Below are 19,872 nucleotides of genomic sequence, written 5' to 3'. Positions count from 1 at the left end.
ATTGCCTGCCCTTAGTTCCAGCTGGCCTAAAGCAGCAATTACAGAAAAGTCTGGCTACGTGTCCGCAGCATCACTTAAACTTGCTCAGGATGGTTACATGCAAAAAATTTACACTTGTAAGGATATCCGGAGATCTTCTAAGAAAGTTCAGAACTCTTAAGTAATTTAACTTCTCACAGGCAGGCGAAGTGAGATGCATCACGTGGGGTTTTTTAATAAGAGTCCACCTGGCGCAGACCTGGCATGTAAGGTTTCAACTCCAATGGTTGGAAGTTTACCAAAGTAAATAACCAACTAAAATTTATGGTTTTATAGTTGTGCCAGCTAGCTTTAAATAAGTGGTTCTACCTACAGAGCCACTGCAGAAGACTGCCTGATGCTACCAAGCTTTACTTTACTATCAGACCCAGGAAAGAATTCTAAGAACTTGTAGCCCAATTTACTGTTTTGTTTTAAGCAACTAATCCAACAGCCTTCATCTTCTACAAAATGTGATTTGCAAAGACTACCGCAGAACTTCCCTAGTATACAAGATATCAATGTAAGTTTTAATTCAATCCGTTTGATCTACACAGTCTTCCAAGAACGAGGGGGCAAGGATAAAACTATGGAAGCGTAATTGCAGAACCCTTCATGTTTGAAAGGGCCTTGTGAAGTCATCTAGTCCAATCTCCTGCTCAAACCAAGGTCACCATCAGATCTGAACCAGGCTACTTAAGGCTTCAGCCAGTCAGGTCTTGGAAACTTCCAAAAAGAGATTTCACATCCTCTCTGCGCAACTTGTTCCAATGCTTAAGGAGCCTCCCAGTGCAAAGTTTTAGTTATATCCAGTCAGAACCAGATGTTTATGACTGTTGTCTCTCTTGACTTCACGTCTTGGTGGCCTCCATTGAACTTCCTCAAATAAATTAATACCTTTCTTGCACTAAGAAGCCAAGGCCAGACAGTCACATGTATAAATCTCACATCTACATCGCCATCCACTCATGAATGTACAATATGTATATATTTTCCCAATAATTTTATTTAAAAATTATAAAACTTAAAACTTAAGAAAAATCCTTAAACACTGACCCGTATATTTTTTTACTTTTGAAGAACAAAGAAGGCTCTAAGAAAAAGAATTGGTTTTAATTAAATTTAGGACCATAAAAAGAATTACTACCTGATTATAAGTGTCAAAGCTAGTTAATCACGTGTAACTCTTTTCTAGGATGCATTCACTTCCACAACACAAGACTAGATCTGAACAAAACTTCTGGGGCATGTGTTTAATCTTTGCCTATATTGGGCCTTTACCCATACAACAAGAGTTGTTAATGGCCAGCAGCAACAGCGGAGCTAAAGGGCACTTCAAGCAGGTCTCCAAGATCAGATTTCTCTGCAGCAGGAAGGGATGGTATACTGCAGATCACTTAAAGTAATATTGATAGGAAAAAGCATAACTGGTATACCATAGCTGCAGTTTAAAACCTGGATCCAGATGCTCAGATTTTCACAATTCAAGCTAAACTGGAGTTAACAGAAGCTGGATTCTGAAGCTCTTCAACATGTATAGGCAAGCTGCTACTCCACTGCAGCAAAGCTTACCTACATGTTTCAGATGTTGAAATGACTTTTGAAAGAGCCCAGACTACCTGAATTCCAGTTCAGCATACTATCTACAGAAGTTTATCCAAATACAGCTCTACTACTATGAAAAGACCTTTCATCCAAAGGCCAAGAAAAGCAACAGTCAAAACACCCTGAATGGGTTTACTACCAACTAGGAGAAAAGTCTGACAACACAAGTTTAAAACCTCATTTCACCCAAATAACAGATCTGGAAACAGAAGGAATATGAGACTAAACACCCTTAATTTTGATTAAATTCTGTGAATAACAGCTCTTCCTCTCATTTTTGTCCCTGTGAAATACCCTGTTCAGTAATCCACCAGCTCTAATGGCTCTCACTTTTACTTGGTCTTCTGGCTGAAATTATAACTATTAAGTATCAGAGACAAGGAAAGCCTCATTAATCCTACTAACGTAACACAGACTTTGTAAGGGCAGAAATCTCTTTGTTCAAAGAAGAGACACAGAAGAGGTTCCTGAACATCATAAGCACTACCAGCTGTCATATGACAGTAGTTACTAGTCATCTATGCACCTCTCCAATTCTCTAAAAAAAAAAAAAAGTCAAACGGTATTTTAAAGTAGCTACTAGTAGCCTGCACATATAAGTTTCTTGCTATGAAGCATATAAAAGAGAAACAGTTTGAATCTTTCACTTAACAGATTTTCGGTCTATACTTTTCCACTCACTTTACTGTCAAGTAGAACCACTTCTATTCAAAAAAAAAAAGGTCATATTCTTAAATTTAAACAGCAATTTATCCTCTGAATGTGTCATCCTCTAAAATTTGGTAGAAACAAGAATTCGCACAGAATGGAATTTTTTTTTCTGAAAGCGCACTACTTTAGAAACAATAGATCTTCAGGCAGAATGCTTATTACAGTAACAATAAGACCACCATAAAACTAAGCTATAGGCGACCTCAAGTTAAACAAGAACACTAGCATGAGACAAACACAATAAAAGTAGCTAGTTCTCCCCATCTAGCATATCTTTATGTTACTCAATACTGGTCAAATCAAGAGTCAGAAAAATCCCTGTTTTAGTACCCACATTTTTCTTTGAAAGAATTATTCTAGAGATAACTTTAAAACCGAAGAACAAGAAACTTAACAACACAATATATCACTACTTACTACTGTTCACTATTACTGTAACACAGAACTGTTAGAAAAACTGCCACTTGTCACCAAAAACTGGATAGATAGGACAAAGAATGAAAAACATCAGCACATTTAGCCAGCAATAATAGGAACCAGTACTGTGAAGTTTTCATCTCCTTACAGCCAGAGCTGACATTTTAAGTGTGGCATGATGCTGCTGCCATCTCTGGCATCACTACCTCCTTCACACTGGCGAAGTCATCTAATCTTATTTCAAGCTACCAGGCAAATTAACAGTAGAAAAGCCAACTTGTTGCCAGTGAGTGCAGTTGAAGGTCAGCAAATTCACTTTCACCCTCCGTCTATCCATGATAGATTAGCATACAGGCAAAAGAAAGATTGCTGCAGCTGACTGAAGCAGAAACACAGAACAAGAGCAGCAAGAAGCCTGGGCACAATCAGCAGTTACAAGAGTCGAGCGTTCTCTAATAGTTTTCCTGCTTGCACCGATGCCCCCCAAAATCTCAAAGTCGTTCGCAACACCTACTGCTATGCAGAAGTGCATCCCTCCTCTGATATTTCTACAGTAACTACACAACACATTTCAAGGATGTGCCCAATTATTCCACGGCTTTGCAAATTTAAAAGCTTAAGTGTTACTTTTCAAAGTGCAGTTTGTTATTTCACACTGGATATCCGCACAGTGCACTGATGTAGCAGACAAAAACAAGGCCAGTTTCCACAGCTAGAAACAGATTTCAGTCAAGTGTGATGTCACTTACTTTATTTTACTAGTAGGTATATGGATAATCCCGCTTAACCACTGTAATCTCACTGCCAGTTGTATGCCTAGCTATTTCAGTTTCTCAGCTGTACTCAGCAGCTAATGAAGCAATCCTTTTTTGGTACAGCCACTTCCTCCACAGACATTTTGCTCTTTCAAAGATGAATTCTTCTCAAATACACTAGGAGATTAAAATCAAAAGACAAAGGGAAAAAGGATCAAAAAGCCTTAAAATCTGGATAAAAATGTATTTGTGTATCCACATAGCTGTACTAAAACAAACAATCTACTGCCTCTATTATCACATAACCTACAGTCTTACAGTTCAAATAGCTTTAAAGCACACAACTATTTGAAAAACTCATTTCTGAAGCAAAGCAACTGAGTTTGCATTCGACCGATAACTGAAAACCAGTCACCTGTACACACACTGCTCTGGCATTGAGCATATTTAACCTGGATAGTAAACAATTCTAAAGGTAATGTTTAAAAAAAAAATTTGAAAGCCCAACCAAGTCACTCAAAAGACGACTTGCATCCAGACTCGCAAAACACTAAGCCATTAAACCAACAATGCATTTAAGATTTCAGTCGGTTCACAGTGCCAAAGAATTGCCCCAAGCAAGCAATAGTGTTTAGCATTTTATTCTTTTGTTCCTCTGCAATGCAGAAATAGGAGGGCCACACGTGCTCCCTACCAGTAAAAGCCATTCAGGAAACTCGTTCAGTACGAGATACTCTCGAGACAGTGCCATTTGCTAAGCTCCCATCCCTTAACAAGTTTGACAACAGAGATGACACCGATTTGCCCACCCACTGACAGCTTGACGATCTTGGCACAGACTGATACAGAGCCACACATTTGTTAATGTGTGCATCTACAGTGGAAATATGCACCTAGATCCTGAAGAATCACTTGACAGCGTTTAGCAGTTCGGGAAATAAAAGAATCCTCCCCATCTCCACAAAACCATGGAAGCGAATATAAATACCTGACATACTTCCTTTGCTGACCGTGCCCAGTTCCCCTTCCCAATACTAGCCTTTACCTGCAAGTTATGATTGGAGCATCTTCCATTCCTGTCATACACACACACAAGCTTTTCTAAGAGCTGGTCAGGCAACATGGAAATACCAATAGCGACCGAGATGACTCCCAGCTCTGTGTGGTATGAAAGCCTTAACCTTACTGCAGTATCTACGCAGAAACTAAGTTTGATGTTAGTATTACTTTGTTTCTATATGAGTTATAATTACTATTCCATGTTATGGTTAGCGAGTTTAAGATTCCTTTCAAAGAGAAGTCTGCTAATGGAAACTAAATAGCAGGATGGAAGAGTCTGAAGAACAAAGCTCAAGTCTTTGGTTGGCTGTTCTTGGCTTTAAAAAGGTATATATAGCCACACTCCTTCACAATGCGTCCACTAGAGTTTCAAATCAGCACACGCTGGAAAAGCATAAACATTTTTGCTTAGGCTGTATGCTACTCATATACTTGTAAACCACTCCCATAAAAGATAAGCAGTTTGGATTTTTTCTCTCTTTTTTTTTTTGGCTACAAAGCAGTAACGCTCATTAGTTATGCACCAAGTTATAACTGTTATAAATCTGTGTGGTACCCTCATGGTCAAAACAAGGCATAAGGAGTATCTGCAAGAATACTATTCAGGAAAAAAACCTACAATTAAATGGAAAAAGCAAGACCCTCAGTCATGCCCATCAACACCCCCTGAGGGTTACAACTGGATAGCAAGTTCTAGACTAAGCCAGCTCTCTCCTAGGTTTTTACATGTCCAGACAAACAAAACCTCACCCTGGCATTTTTTTTTCCTGAGTGTTTTTGAAAGGCACCACACTAAATTTCTTTCTTTCTTTCCAGCACCTGACAGAATTTAGTTCCATTTTGCTATCGGACAACATTCAGGCATACAACACTAACCATAACAATCTACACAAAAAGACTATATATTCAAGTAATTACTAAGAATACACTTGAACCAAAATGCTAGTCTGTTACAGGGAAGCACGAGGATAAGCTCCTGAACCTTACACCAAACTGTATCCTACTTTTTCCTCTACTCCCCACCTCAGGCAAGAAGCAGGGGAAACTACATAAATCCTATTAAAAGAACATGTCTGCTAACAGTAGCAAACCTTAAACTCAGCAACTCCTTTAGCAGATTACAGTTACCAAAAGGCAGGAATGCAATCAGAAGCAGATCTGTTAAAATCTTCACAGCATTCTTATATAGGGAATATCCCCAAAAGCCATAGAAAAAAAAAAGTCTTAACAGCTAAAGCATATACCCAGAAGCACTGACAGATCTGAATAAAGCACATTCTTGAGCACAGCAATAAGGCTATTAACCTCCCAGCTCAGGAAACTGGAATTCTCCAAAGCAAGTGCCAGATTCTTCCAAAGCACAACATAACCAGAAGTAATGCAATTACTCAAGCAGTCGAAAATCACCTTACAGTTTCAAGGGGAAAAGTGACCTCCCTAGCAAACCCACTAGATAGTGGGACTTCCCTAGGTCAGGAACATTTCTGAAATAAGTCCTAAGTATAGTAATTGCAAGCAGTCTGATAGGAGACAATTAAGCCATTCTTCCAACGCAGAGCTCCAGGCTCTGTCACGTGTCTTCTACCCACTCGTGTTTATGGAATATTACCGTATTGACTTACCCCAAAATAGGGAATCTGTTGCCAGATACTTTTCAAGTTCCCTCAACACAAAAAACAGCCCTGCCTGAACCTTGAAATAAGTCTAAAGAGCACACCAAGAAAACTGGAAAAAAATATCTCCTGTAAGGGATGTTCTGTACTAGAATCTGTGCAGAAATACTGACATATTTCCAGGCAAGATATATCAGTAAGATTGATCACTTATTCGCATAGGTTTTTCAGGTTTCTCCCACAGAAAAAAGTATTTAGATGCCAAGAGAACATTCAAACCTTTAACCCATTTTTTCTTCAAAGAAATCTGAGTCCAAAATGAGGATTTTCCTTTCCTGCCATTACCTTAAGGAAAATTCACCTGTAAATGTACCCTAAGAATTTCAATTTGTTTTCTCCATATGCTCAAAGAGTTGAAAGCACTGAAGATTTTCATAGCATTTTCTAGGCTGCCTGTTACTCATTCTACTTGCTACCACAAAACCCTACATAACACAACAAAGAACAGATAGTGGTCTTAATTAACAATTAACTTGATACCTGAAGTATTAGATGTCCTTCAGTGAGAATTAACCTTGGATTTCCATCTCACTGCATACAGCTTGCAGCCTATCAGGCCAGTTCAGTCAGCCAGCAATACACCCCAAACACAAGTCCTACCCTCCCAGCAACAGACCTACTGTGTGTGTGTCCTAACAGCCCTCTCAGGGGCCTGTAGCAGTCTGGAACAAGGTACTGCTAAAAAGCAACTCCCGAAGCAAAATCCAGGCTATTCTCTCTAAGCAGTCAGCCTGGACACTGTCTTTCACGCAGACAAGCTGCATTTAGTGCTCTAACAACACAGCTCTCCCAGTCACTCTCTTCTCAGAGGTGACAGGGCATTCCTGGTACACAAACCCTGTGAAACAACTCACCCCTTGTTGACATATAGATCACATACAGTGCAGAAGTACTTGGAGAGAAGCTATTGCATACCAATCTCAGTAGAGAAATCTATCCCTATGTCTGGAGACAGTGTCCAAAACTTGTGTCCAGGACCAAACAACTTTTCTTGCACTGCTGGAGAGCGTAGGCGTATTTTAACAGAAGGGTATGAGCCTGGAGATATCACCACCATGTCATAAAAAAGAAACCACAAACACACACACACCCCAGATCTCAAATCCTGTTCAAAACATACAGTCAAAAGGCTCAACAAGCCCAGTAGTACAGAAAATTCCAAAAGCTAGTACTGGAAACCAAAACAGAAAACATAGTAGGAATAGAACTTGTTATAAAACTCTTAGTCACTTATCTACGTGCCTACCTATTCGTTGCTTTATTTTAACATACGTGTTTGACCACTACTGTAACAGCGTCCTGCCTATCCCTGTACTATTTCCTGTTTACACACTTACTAAGCTCCACCACATGCGCAGAACAGTCAGCAGGTGAGCTCATAACTTCCTAGCACCCACATCAAGGAACTGAAACAAGATGCATCCCTAATCCTTGCACATGACAGAGCAAACACTGAAGGCTTCCAACACAGAGTAACCCTTACTAGAGGACTTACATCTTTCATCTAGCTCTTTCCTCAAGCTCAATAGCAGAATTTCATCCCTGCTGTAGAAGTATTCATTTCCAAGGCTGCTCACTTTTACTTAAACCCCAAATAAGTTATCTTCCTTCAAATCTACCTTAAATAGTCCCTGACTTCACCTGCTGCTATGAGCATGTACCACTGGAAGCAAAGTATTAGTGGCCTCACAGCAGCCACCTGTGGCATCAGACAGGAGCACAACTGAACACTGAGAACTAGCCAAAAAGCAGGAACGACCACATCTACATCTCACACAGCTCTGAAGAGAAACTGGCATGACTTTGTTCAAATAAAAAGATGTGTCCTTGTACTGAACAGTGCTTTTCTTTTACAGATCAGCAAGGACTGACAGGTGGATCAAAGATGCCAGTTAGAAAAGACCAACTAATTTATTAATTTTCATTTTTTAAAAAAAAGGTCAAACCAACTCTAGTTTTCAGCAGTTATTCTCTATTTTTATTTAGTACACGCATCAATAAGCTTAAGCTATGGAGCAGGTGAGCAAGAACACAATTAAGACCACAATTATTTTTTAAGTTTAAAGATGGAAGCTGATACCTACACAGAAGTTCAAAGAAACTGCTGCATAGCACAAACTCTATTTTAGGTGATTATGCTTTAAAAGAGTTTACATAATAAAAATGATTGACAGAGAAACACATTTATGAGTTTCCTTGTTTTTTCAAAAGTTCTTTACCCTTAGTACTCTTGGAGGCTGTTTTGGTTTGGCCTTGATAAATGCCAGGTGCCCACCAAAGCTGCTGTATCACTCCCCTCCTCAGCTGCACAGGGGAGAGGAAATATGATGAAAGGCTCAAGGGTTGAGACAAGGACAGGGAGAGATCACTCACCAATTACTGTCACAGACAAAACAGACTGAACCTGGGGATAAAAGAGAGTTTAATTTATCACCAATCAGAGTAGGATAGTGAGAAATAAAACCAGATCTTAAAACACCTTCCCCTGACCCCTCCCTTCTTCCCAGGGTCAGCTTCACTCCCATTTCTCTGCCTCCTCCCACCCCAAGTGGCACAGGGAGATGGGGAATGGGGGTTACGGTCAGTTCATCACACATTGTCTGTGCCGCTCCTTCCTCCTCAGGAGGACGACTCCTCACACTCTGCCCCTGCTCCAGCATGAAGGTCCGTCTCATGTGAGACAGTTCTCCACAAACTTCTCCAACCTGAGTCCTTCCCACAGGCTGAAGCTCTTCATGAACTACCCCAGTGTGGCTCCCTCCCATGGGGTGCAGTCCTTCAGGAACAGGCTGTTCCAGCATGGGTCCCCCATGGGGTCACAAGCCCTGCCAGCAAACCTGGTGCGACATGGGCTCTTCTCTCCACGGGTCTGCAGGTCCTGCCAGGACCCTGCTCTAGCACGGGCTCCCACAGGGTCACAGCCTCCTTCAGGCATCCACCTGCTCCAGAGTGGGGTCCCTTCCATGGGCTACATGTGGGTATCTGCTCGACCGTGGACCTCCATGGGCTGCAGGGGGACAGCCTGCCTCACCATGGTCTTCATTACAGGCTGCAAGGGAAGACTCTCTGCTCCAGCGTCTTAAGCACCTCCTCCCCCCTCCTTCACTGACCTTGGTGTCTGCAGATCTGTTTCACATCATCCCACTCCTTTCTCTCAACTGCCGTTTCGCCGCATTTTTTTTCCCCCTTCTTAAGTATGTTATTACAGAGGCGCTACCGCCGTTGCTGACTGGCTTGGCCTTGGCCAGCAGCGGGTCCGTCTTGGAGCCGGCTGGCGCTGGCTTTATCAGACATGGGGGAAGCTTGTGGCAGCTTCTCACAGAAGCCACCCCTATAGCACCCCCACTACCAAAGCCTTGCCACGCAAACCCATAACAGAGACACTACAACCTACACATACATTTTTCATGAGCAACATGATCCTCTCAGTTTAGGATACTTCTGAAGAGCTCCTAAAAGACATCACTAATTTAATGCAGATGAAGTGGTGAGCAAGATTAACATGAACACTACATATTAAAGAATGAGACGCTTAATTTTGTCATGAGGTTTGAAGTTACACATGCATTTGATAATTAGTTTCTTGGCTTTGATAAATCAAAGTAAAAAATTACCAGCTCTCTTATTTACCTACTTACTACTCTTAACTTTGTGTCTAGTGTCTTCAAAATAATTTTGGAAGCTCCGATAATTTTTTAATTAGGTCTTAAATTCTGTAGAAGAATATGAAGTCCTTCATATCAAAGATACTCTACAAGAATTCAGGAGAGACCTTACAAACACCTTCCATTTTAATCTAACTGGCACACCAAAAAATTGTTCATTACGATAACTTCAACTAACTCCTGCAAAGTCATTGGCCACTTCTTTTCAAAGGTTTGTCTGCTCCCATGCCACAGTAAATTCTGAAACAAGCAAAGACAGTTGGATGTTTGCAGGGCCAAAGCTAGTATAAAAGAATAAAGCAAATACTATCATTAGCCAACTCCTGCACATTTTTAAATACATTTAACTGTCTTAAAGCTTCAGCTCTTGGAGAACTGAAAGATCCAAATCTTGGTGAAATGACCAGGTAAGAATCAGATTTGTGCATCTTTTATCCAATATGAAACTGGAACAGCAGCAGTAAGGTAGCATAGCTGAAGAACAGCAGGACTAATTAAGTGACAAGAGTTCTGCAGTTGATAGAAACAAACTAAAATAAATGCTGTCAAAAATACATGAACACCACATCTCCAGAACAGAACCCAGAAAACCCCAACACAATACATTCTCATCACAGTAACTGTACTTCATGTTTAAAGTAGCCTCACTCATTAACATATCTAAGTCCCAAAGCAAGATAACTTGGTATTTTAAGTGTCAGTAATCTCTTTCAGTGACAGGAAAAAGAAATTTTTGGTTGCCTGAAAGGATCCGATGCCTGCTTTTTCTTTGTTAGCATTCACTTGGGCATATCTACCCTAAGTTATATTATCTTCAACCAAGCTATGGAAGTCATGATGGGAAGCCTGTGCATAATTGCAAGACATCTAAGTCTCAACTGCCTGAGATGGGGAGAAATTCTTTGTATTAAAGTGTTCCAGCATATTTTCTCTATTGTCTCAGCAGCTGCGTAAGGAAAAAGTGACCCAACATATCCAACACTCGAACCACAGAAGTTCAGTAATCCAGTTTTTAACATTATTTTCAATATTATAGGAAAAACAGTTTACATTCCTCAAGTGAAGACTACAGTCGTGCTCATTCTCAACCATTTTTGGAATCTAAAGCTTTCTTCAGCTTTGGAAAGTGGCTTTACAGCTAGCCTCTGCACTGGAACTTCCCCATCCTGGCCTCGGCCATCACTTACAGTCTAGACTCATTCCCTTTAATACCTTAGAATGCCATACAACAAAAAATGGATTTCCACTTGAATTCTTACCTTGTCAGCTTTGCTTTTTCACCTTACATTGGTCTGCTAGAGACTTTGGAGAATCTCACAAGTTAAAATCCACAATCATACCATTGCTTGCTGCTCTAAAAGTATCTTCTCTCAACATTTTTGTAGCACCATCAACATCAAAATAACTTGCTATAGGAAACTAACATTTAAAATAGGAGTGGTCCCAACTAAGAATTGCTTCTTCTTGTTCCAAGCAAAACCACATTTTATTTTTGAGCCATTTGCAAGTGAAAGAAACCACACTGCATGTAACTATACATCCATCATATGGGTTGCATTTTTTAAAAACATAAAAAAAGTGCCCAACACTGCTACAGGCCATGCTATGTGGAATATTAGGCTGACTGATTTTAGAGAGAAAAGTGAAGTTCATAACCCAAAGGCCCAGAAAGCTCCTACTTTATCCTTACATATCCTAGCACCTAAGGGTGTTGTTGCAGACCAGCCTCAAGTCCTGCCTCTCCCAAGAAAGTGCCACAAAAAGAGAAGAATTTGGGCAAAGAAAAAAGTGTAACCACACACCATCAACTCTTGAAGTAAAAAGCAGCAGCCTGTCTTATCTCTTCCTCAAACAGCTGGTTTGTTTTCTTCTGATCACCAGGAGTTATGTACATCTCAATTTTTGCCTTAAGGTCCCCGATTTCCAAACTATTCTGTTCATCTTAAAGCCCAGAAAAGTATTTGAGGCCTCCTAAGAGCATTCAAAAAAACAAATTTCCCCATTGTACACAGCAAAAGGATTCTTCTATGCAATTTGTATTTGGCAGATACTGTTGATGTAACATCTGGACTTGTCATTCCAAAGTATACGTGTTTCCTCAATTACGATCGGTACTTACAGAACTCTGAATACACTGTTAGACACCAAGTCAAGAACTGACAACATGCAGAATCTCTATCAAACATAATCATTTAGCTGTATTAGTATAACATCAAAAATATCATGCTAAAAGATATCTTCATTTCCTCCCTTCTGAACCCCGATCACGTATTGGGTTTTCTTCAGAGACTCACATTAAGGTAGTCTGAGAGGTAAGTTTTGTTCTTAATAACAGGTAATACACACTATGCTAATTAACCAAAGGTTCATTTTTGAGATAAGAATTCTGTTAACACAAATATGCTTGACTAGCCATACATAAACAGGTTAAGAAACCAGAAGATACAGAGGGAATATAAAGGGAATACACGTGTGCCTTTTCAGAAAGGTCACTTGCCAAATGCAAATGAAAGGTAATTTGCCCCATACACATTATCCTCTTCATACGAATGTAAATTACATTTTGTCTCAAGCATTCAAGGTTAACATTTTTCACAAAAAAACTAGGACTCCAAGTTCTGTATGTAGAATAGTAAGACCAACACTGCTTATATTGCTTCTATGGCAAACTAAGGACTGTCAAAGCAGCCATTTAAAACATGTATTTTTAGTTTCTGTGGATACATTCTCTTCCAAGTAAACTTTAAGCCCTTCGCTGCTGAAAAATGTGAATAGGTCAGATTCTTCTCTGGCTTCTGAGACAGTCTAATAGTAAATACACTTCGACTGAGCAACACTAGACATGCTCTTAGATATAGAGGAAACAGTGTGTTCTAGAACAAAGACCTAGCCTGGGAAAATAGATTAGCAGACAAAAGTGAGTAATGACTGCAAAGCCAAAGAATTAACTTTTTTTTTTTTCTTTTTAAACATTACAGTTCAAGGTAATGTTACTATACTATCAAAACTAATCAAGATATCTAAACTAGTGACCATTTTCCTCACTCTCCTTCCCACAGTTTTGAGCAATGGGTTACAAAATGGGGTGGGGGAAGGAAATAACAAAACCAGGCAGTGATAGAAGGCACAAGTACAAACTGTTTTCTGATTTTCCTTCGAGCACTGCAAGTTCCAACAGCTTTATTAGCACAAGAAAGTGAAGTATTACACTTCACGAAAAATTCTGCTTTGGGAATCCTTGCATTTAAATGCTGAATTAAAGGCTTTTGAAATAACTTGCACTCGTTTTTTAGTTTTCAACATCAAATGCAAGTTCCAACTGTCTTCAGGATATGTGAGCAACATTTCAAAGATGATAAACACAGGGAAAACATTCATCCAGTTAAAGCCACTTCCATGTCGATGCTTGCAGACTAGCTATAAACCACAACAGAAAAAGAAGTAACACCCTATTATTTTGTCAGTGATAAACCGAACTGAAAAGTAACAATGATGGCTGACAAAAGGCTCAATACAGAGTTAGCCACTATGGGGTGTTTTATTTCTCCGTATGTCCGAAAGCATCTCATCAGATTGGGTATTCAGTGCCTCAGAGACCAGCCATGTCTAAAGTCAGACTGGTCAGCAAAAAAAATGCAATAATCTTTCCTATTTAGGCCCTATACACCTCACCTCATTTGTCCAGTAGTAAATTGTTACAACCTAGTTTGCCAGGTCTTTAAAATTTTAAAGATTTACAACAGAGAAATCGTATTGTTTTCAGCTGTAATATTTTCTTCTCTAAAAACCTAACGCTTTCACATAATAATATAGGCTTTGAAATTCCAAGATTTCAAAAGCAGAATAAAAAGGACCAAAAGGCTTACAGAAAGCTTCTTCACACATCAAGCACCAGAACTAGGGTTTTTGCCAGACGTGTTTTTACATACTTCTAATCCTTGATAAGAAAGTACTAAAAAACGTATTGAGCCAAAGCAACTATCTTTTTTAAATACCAGAATTCGGCTCGGGATCTTCCTCAACCTTCTATGAGCATAGCAGGAGTTGGCTCTCCACACAAAATAACCAGGAAAGACAAGCTGTTCCATCTAGGTTGCAGAAATGCTCAAGAGCCTAAAATACGCCCGATCAAAGCAGACAATGGTTTGTGGAACATGCAAGAGCAGAGGTTGTTTGTTTTAATTAGAAACATTCTTTTGTGCCAGACCATACAGTTCTTGGTATTTCTTTATCTACAATACATAGGACACAGATGTGGATTTCAGCACGTTTTGTAACAGGAGTACATGCCAAGATCATTAAGTAAGAACGTCAGACTCTACAGTACGCCTCTAGTTGCGCTCCATCTGTTTTGAGCAAGCTTTAGTCCACCCGCTGCGAATGCTGGCCACGCATGCTCTGTATCTACACAATCCCACAAACACAGGAGAGAAATGGGCAGCTAGACTGCAAAGCAAATACCGACATAAGGAAAGGCATGCCAGGTAGGCAGTGGGGACACTTCTTTCTAACAAATTGTAAGAGCTAGTAATTTTGCATTGCATTAACTTACAGAATAGGTATTACAAGTTAAGTTTAGTGAGCAGACACATTTTGCTGTACATATTAGGACTGCCTGACTGAGAAGCTGAACTATTGGAGAGAAGTGTTTTGATGATTTCATTGCTCAATTATGTAAGTGATTTTAAACTTTCACACAGATGAGACAATACACTTAATCCCCAGACTTGCACACGCTTACAGATTTCAACCTATAAAATTTAAGACCCTTTAAAAAAATCCGACACCTTCTTTAATCAGAACAGCTGTACCGCTATTACCAGAACTAGTTTCACTACAAGAAAGAATAAGCAGCAATGTGCAAGTGAAGAATGTAGTTTCAGAGTATGCTTTAACCAGGTCAGTAACCTGCTGATGCCAAGAACAATGCTGTTTTTGTCCTGCAACTGTTCATTCTCAACACAGCACTTACCTAGCAACTACACAACAGCCGCATGAGCTGGTGCAGTTCGCTGAAGCTGACCTGACAAAAGGTTAACCTCTTTCCAGCATGCCAATTTTCATTCCAGTTGACAAAACAACCAGACTCACCCTGCAACCACACAGCTTTTGGACCCTGTGGAAAGTGGAGAACGAGAAGAGGGTGAAGGGCAGGATGGCCCCTCCCAGCAACAGGCCAGTGAGGTCTGTTTAAACATAGCGCGAAGCATCAAGGATAACTGATCCATGGCGACTGAACCTTTGCAGTTCTGTGGTGAGACAGATATTTCAGCACATCTCTCCATCTCAGTCAGTCACACTATGACAGCAGCTCCTTTTTCCCCACAGGTGCAGCAGCAATTTATAGGCCTTTAAACTGGAAGGATACCAGAAGGCATTTGGCATCCAACAGCCCTCAACATCCTTCATACTTCAGCTGGAACCATCCTGCCAGGCAAAGAGCAGGCTACAGTCACAGAAACTCTCCCACAAATGGCCCTCTCGAGCTGAAGATCAGGCTGTATCTAGCTATTCCTTCCACACAGCGTGGGGTGCTATCGTTACTTAATTTCCTATGATCAATGATGGTTATTTCAAGACAACATGTTTGACAGCATGTTGATTAGCAAACAAGAGGGTAAATATTTTCGTACTTCTTGCTTTTCATTAAAAAATTTGTACTCCAAGAGCAAGACACAATCCAGGTTTACAAACAAAGCATAAACAGTCACAAAAAACATCACCACCACGCTAAGCCAGATATTCCTGATGACAATCCAATCATTACAGAAGCTATGGCTTCAGTCACCCATTCCCAGATGTCTAGCAATTCTAGGGGCAGCTATATGTCTGGAAACGTCAAACAACAACCACCACTATATTAAAAACAGAGTAAGAGTATGCCTTGAAAACTACCATGAAAGAAACAGCTCCAATGTGTAAGGTAGCAAAAGCTAAAAGAGACTAGTACTACTACCTACCTTCAGGTCACCTCCTGCACGCCCTAGCCAGTCTTTGTCCAGCTGAACGTAGTTACAGTTTTAATCTAATACCAGAACCAAGCAATACTTGCTGAATTTTTAACTTGTACACCCTTTACTCCTCGCAAGATTCTAAAACGGTGGTGGGGAAGGCAGGCATTGTAAGTACATGCAGACAGAAGAGTAACTACTAGTACCCAAGACAAATACGTCCTTCTGTGGACCACTACAACTCTCCCTTCCACCAGTCAGGACTGCTGACCGGCTTTGCTGAAAACAAAACACATACTTAAACATGAGGGTAGAGCATTGCAAAGCAACACAGATGGGGGAACTTTCATTTTCAAGTGAGGAGGGGGAAAAGTTAACAGATTACAGCAGACAGTCTGCTTTAACAGATTGCAAGAACAAAATGGCCATCTACTTTGTATTTAGGATGCTTCACATCTTTGCTTGGCACAAGAGGATAGTCTGATCTCATCCATACCAGGCTGTGACTGACAAGTACTCAGCATGTTTACTGTTAAATACTGTCTCAGCAACTGATGTGTACACAATTGCTCAGACCTTACAAATTAGAAGAATGAGCAATCAAAGCAGACAAAGTCAGGCATGGGCTCTATCAGAAGTTAACAAGATGGGCAGCCACAAATTTAAAAAGCTATTCCCACCACTGAAGACTAAGAACTTGACAAGGTGTACTGCTTTGAGAAGTCTTCCGAGACTCTGAAAGAAAACACTACCTTCTTGTTGGATTTGGAAGTGGAAAAAAAAGGAAAAATCCTACAGTTATCATTCTGAAAACTGTTGCAATAGCCAGTATGTTTCAGAAGTAATAATGACCTATACTTACTACAGCAGCACCCCATAGATGCAAAACTTTAAAACGAAAAGATGTTTTAATTATGTGCTTCAAGTCTTCCACTTCTTGACAGAAAGAAGACATGCAATTAGTACAAGGTATTTTACATGTTTAGATGCCTAAGTATAATAGCATTTATAGAGCAAAGGGAAAATATTTCATTAAAACGAAGTTTTGCCAAAGATTATTATGTGGAGCAGTGAATTTGAACCGCTCCCCATTTCCTGTGCATGACTCTTCAAGACAATTCACATGCAATTAAGAATTCTAATTCTGTACTAGCTCCATTCCTTAGTTCCTTAAAGCTTTAGCCAAACTATTTTGGTGGAGTTGATTAATCTCAAATTGCAAACTCTTAAACTGAATTAGAAGGCAGTTTGCTCCGGACATGCACGTCAGAACAACTCCTCCACCTCAAAAGTCAGCAGAGGGCACTGTGACACACCTACAAATTAGTATTTTGCTGTTCTTTTGGCCCTGAAAAATAGTAGGTCAATCAGGAAAAGAGAGTTCTACTGTAGCCAAAACAACTGCTGTTCCTTCCAGTCACCAGTCCAGACAACAGGTATTCCTCATGGCTGCCCACACAAGACAACAAGGCTTCTTGGACTTGCTACAGACAGCATAGGACATCCACAGCTCTCCTACACAACAGAAAATCACCACACCGAAGTTAAAACACCAGATAAGTACACAAGAACCTCAGGTCTTAGCAGCTACGTAGCAGTTAAAGTATTTCCATCTCTCTCATGGCATTTAAGGAAAAGGCTGTATACGCCTTCTGAACTCATGACACACAAGTCAGAAAAACAAACCCACTGGAACAAGTATGTCTGGAGAGAGACCAGGAAGAAAGAGAGATCAAACAGAGGAAGACAGCATAATGGACACTGAGAAAAGAGGACAAGGAGGACAGTCCCAACACCATTGAAATTAAGACCTTTTATGTCACACCACATCTACTTCTGTGCTACTTCCCGCCTTCCTTTTCCACACCAGTTTTACTCTATTAAGCAAAGTTAAACAATAGTCTCAAAGCTGTCCAAGTTCTCACTGAACAGTTTCCCCTTCCTGGGAAGCCGAACACTGGCAAACTAGTTAAGTCCTACACGTAGGAAACAAGGTGAAGATTTATAATCAGTATCAAGGACTCTCTTTTACAAAAATAATTAGGGCACACAAATGAGTGATCAATGGCAACCAGAAAACCAAATTATGCAGAACTCCACAATACATTGTCCTTTATTGCCTCTTTCTATAAATCTGTGGATAGCAGTAGCTATTCTCCTCCTTCCCTGTGCTGTTGGTTAGGCCCACAGAGGATTTCATCCTCAAAACGCAAATACAACCCATAGCAATTCATTTCAAGGAAAAAACAACTAACTTCACAAGAATCTGGTCACTAGAAATTGAAGTGCTCAGCATCACTGACATTACCCTTACAACCAACGCAGTCTAAGTTGTTGTTCAAATAAAAATTTTCTGGTTGGTGCTTTTACATAACAAAGTAAAACAGGTTCAGCAGCTACATCTGATGTACAGACAGTAAGCGTATGCCTCTTGCCTCTAGTGCTGTGTATTGCCCATGGGAAGGCCACATTGACAAAGTGCACGAACGGCAATTCTTCCCCCAGCCTCTCTCTTCCAAACCAGGGTCGTCCTTCGCCAATCCTGGAACACGATGCTCTACTTCACAGGTTCAATTGTCTGACAAGTCTCAGGGAGACAGAGAAGGACTGCTACTTAACTAGGTGATGAGAATCGCAGCAGGAAAATGTACAAGGCAATACAAGAAGGCTTCCTGGCAACAAATAAAGATTTCAGATGAAATTACACCAGACAGCTTAAGGGGGATGTTTGTCACCAACAAAACAGGGAAATCCTATTACGCCCTGGTTTTGGTCATACACTCCTGCCACATACTTTGTGCTAATTCAGATGTTTGCTGGACTGCTTTGTGAACAGACTCACTTCATTTGCCTGGCAAAAAGTCACACACAGCAAATCTTAGCTTGAGCAACCCAATAAGCACCGGTGCCCCCGCAGTCACAGAGCTACTCAGCAAGGAGCACAAGGAAGACTCAGTTGCTCAAATATTACTCAACATTTACTAAGGGATACTATTCAAGCGAGCAAAATAACCCGTCAGTTTCCTGAAGGAACAGTACCATGCCTGAGAACAGACCAGAGGTCGCACTGCAGTTTACCCTTTCTCAAAGAGAACTCGGGTAACACTTAAGATGATACTTTTCATCTACGGAAGCTCGCCCCTTCGGTTGCCAAAGCCTCACCTTTACAAAGACCGGTGCACAACGTAACACCGTCAGTCTCCCTCTCTCTCCATCAGCCGATGACCCGCTCCCCACGGACCCCCATTTCACACCCCCAAGCGCTCTCCTAGCCCTTTCAGCTCTGCCACAAAAGGAAAACGGCCACCACACGGATTTCACAGGTTTATTCGGACCAACCCACCAGCGACGCCCACCATTAACCTGCGGCAGGCACCAGCGGCCTGGGCTCTGCAGCCGCGGGACCCGACCCTCCGAGGCACCGGGCAGCTCAACGGCTGCCAGGCCGGCGGCACCCTCGGGCAGAGCCGCAACGCCCGCTCCCTCACTGCTCCCAAGGGGTGGCGGGGAGGGGGGGGGGGGGGGGGGGGGGGGGGGGAGCGCTCTACACCAGTTAAATTCCCAAAGCGAAGGAGTTTGTTTTAGTACGGCGCTTCCAAGCCGCCGGCCGATGCAGCACCACGCCACTTCGGCCCGGACACCCCCCCCCCCCTCACAGCCCAACCGTCCCCGCACGACGCGGTCCTCGCCGCACCGGAGGAAGCCGCCCCCCGCCCCACTCGCGCCAGGCCAGGCCAGGCCGCCCGCGGCCCAACGGCAGCGCGACGGCTGCCCCAGGGGCGCGCAGGGCACCCGGCCGAGGGGGACGCGGGCGAAGGAGGAAGGGGACGCGGGCGAAGGAGGAAGGGGACGCCGCCTCCCTCCCGCCGCCCCGGCCTCGGGCAAGGCCCCGCTCCCCGCCGCCCCCAGCCCGGCACTCACACGACAGCCCGCGAAATCATCCAGGAAACCATCGCAGTGGCAGCCGCTGCGGCGGCGCGTCCCCTCGGCCAGCCGGGCCTCAATGGCCGCGCCTCCG

The 19,872-nt window shown here is 41.8% G+C and overlaps 1 protein-coding gene across 1 annotated transcript in view; it reads right to left on the bottom strand.

Annotated features, from left to right (window-relative positions):
- The window catches only part of REEP3 (receptor accessory protein 3), a 42,944-nt gene extending 23,072 nt beyond the window's left edge, over nucleotides 1–19,872 (bottom strand). The window contains exon 1 of the mRNA XM_075423091.1: nucleotides 19,776–19,872. Within this exon, the coding sequence (XP_075279206.1) occupies nucleotides 19,776–19,807 (32 nt within the window). The 5' untranslated portion in view covers nucleotides 19,808–19,872. The remainder of the gene's footprint in view (nucleotides 1–19,775) is intronic.

The sequence above is a fragment of the Opisthocomus hoazin genome, chromosome 6 (assembly GCF_030867145.1).
Source record: "Opisthocomus hoazin isolate bOpiHoa1 chromosome 6, bOpiHoa1.hap1, whole genome shotgun sequence".
Classification (NCBI taxonomy): Eukaryota; Metazoa; Chordata; class Aves; order Opisthocomiformes; family Opisthocomidae; genus Opisthocomus; species Opisthocomus hoazin.
The sequence above is the reverse complement of the archived record's forward strand: the minus strand, read 5'-3'. Positions and strand labels throughout refer to the sequence as shown.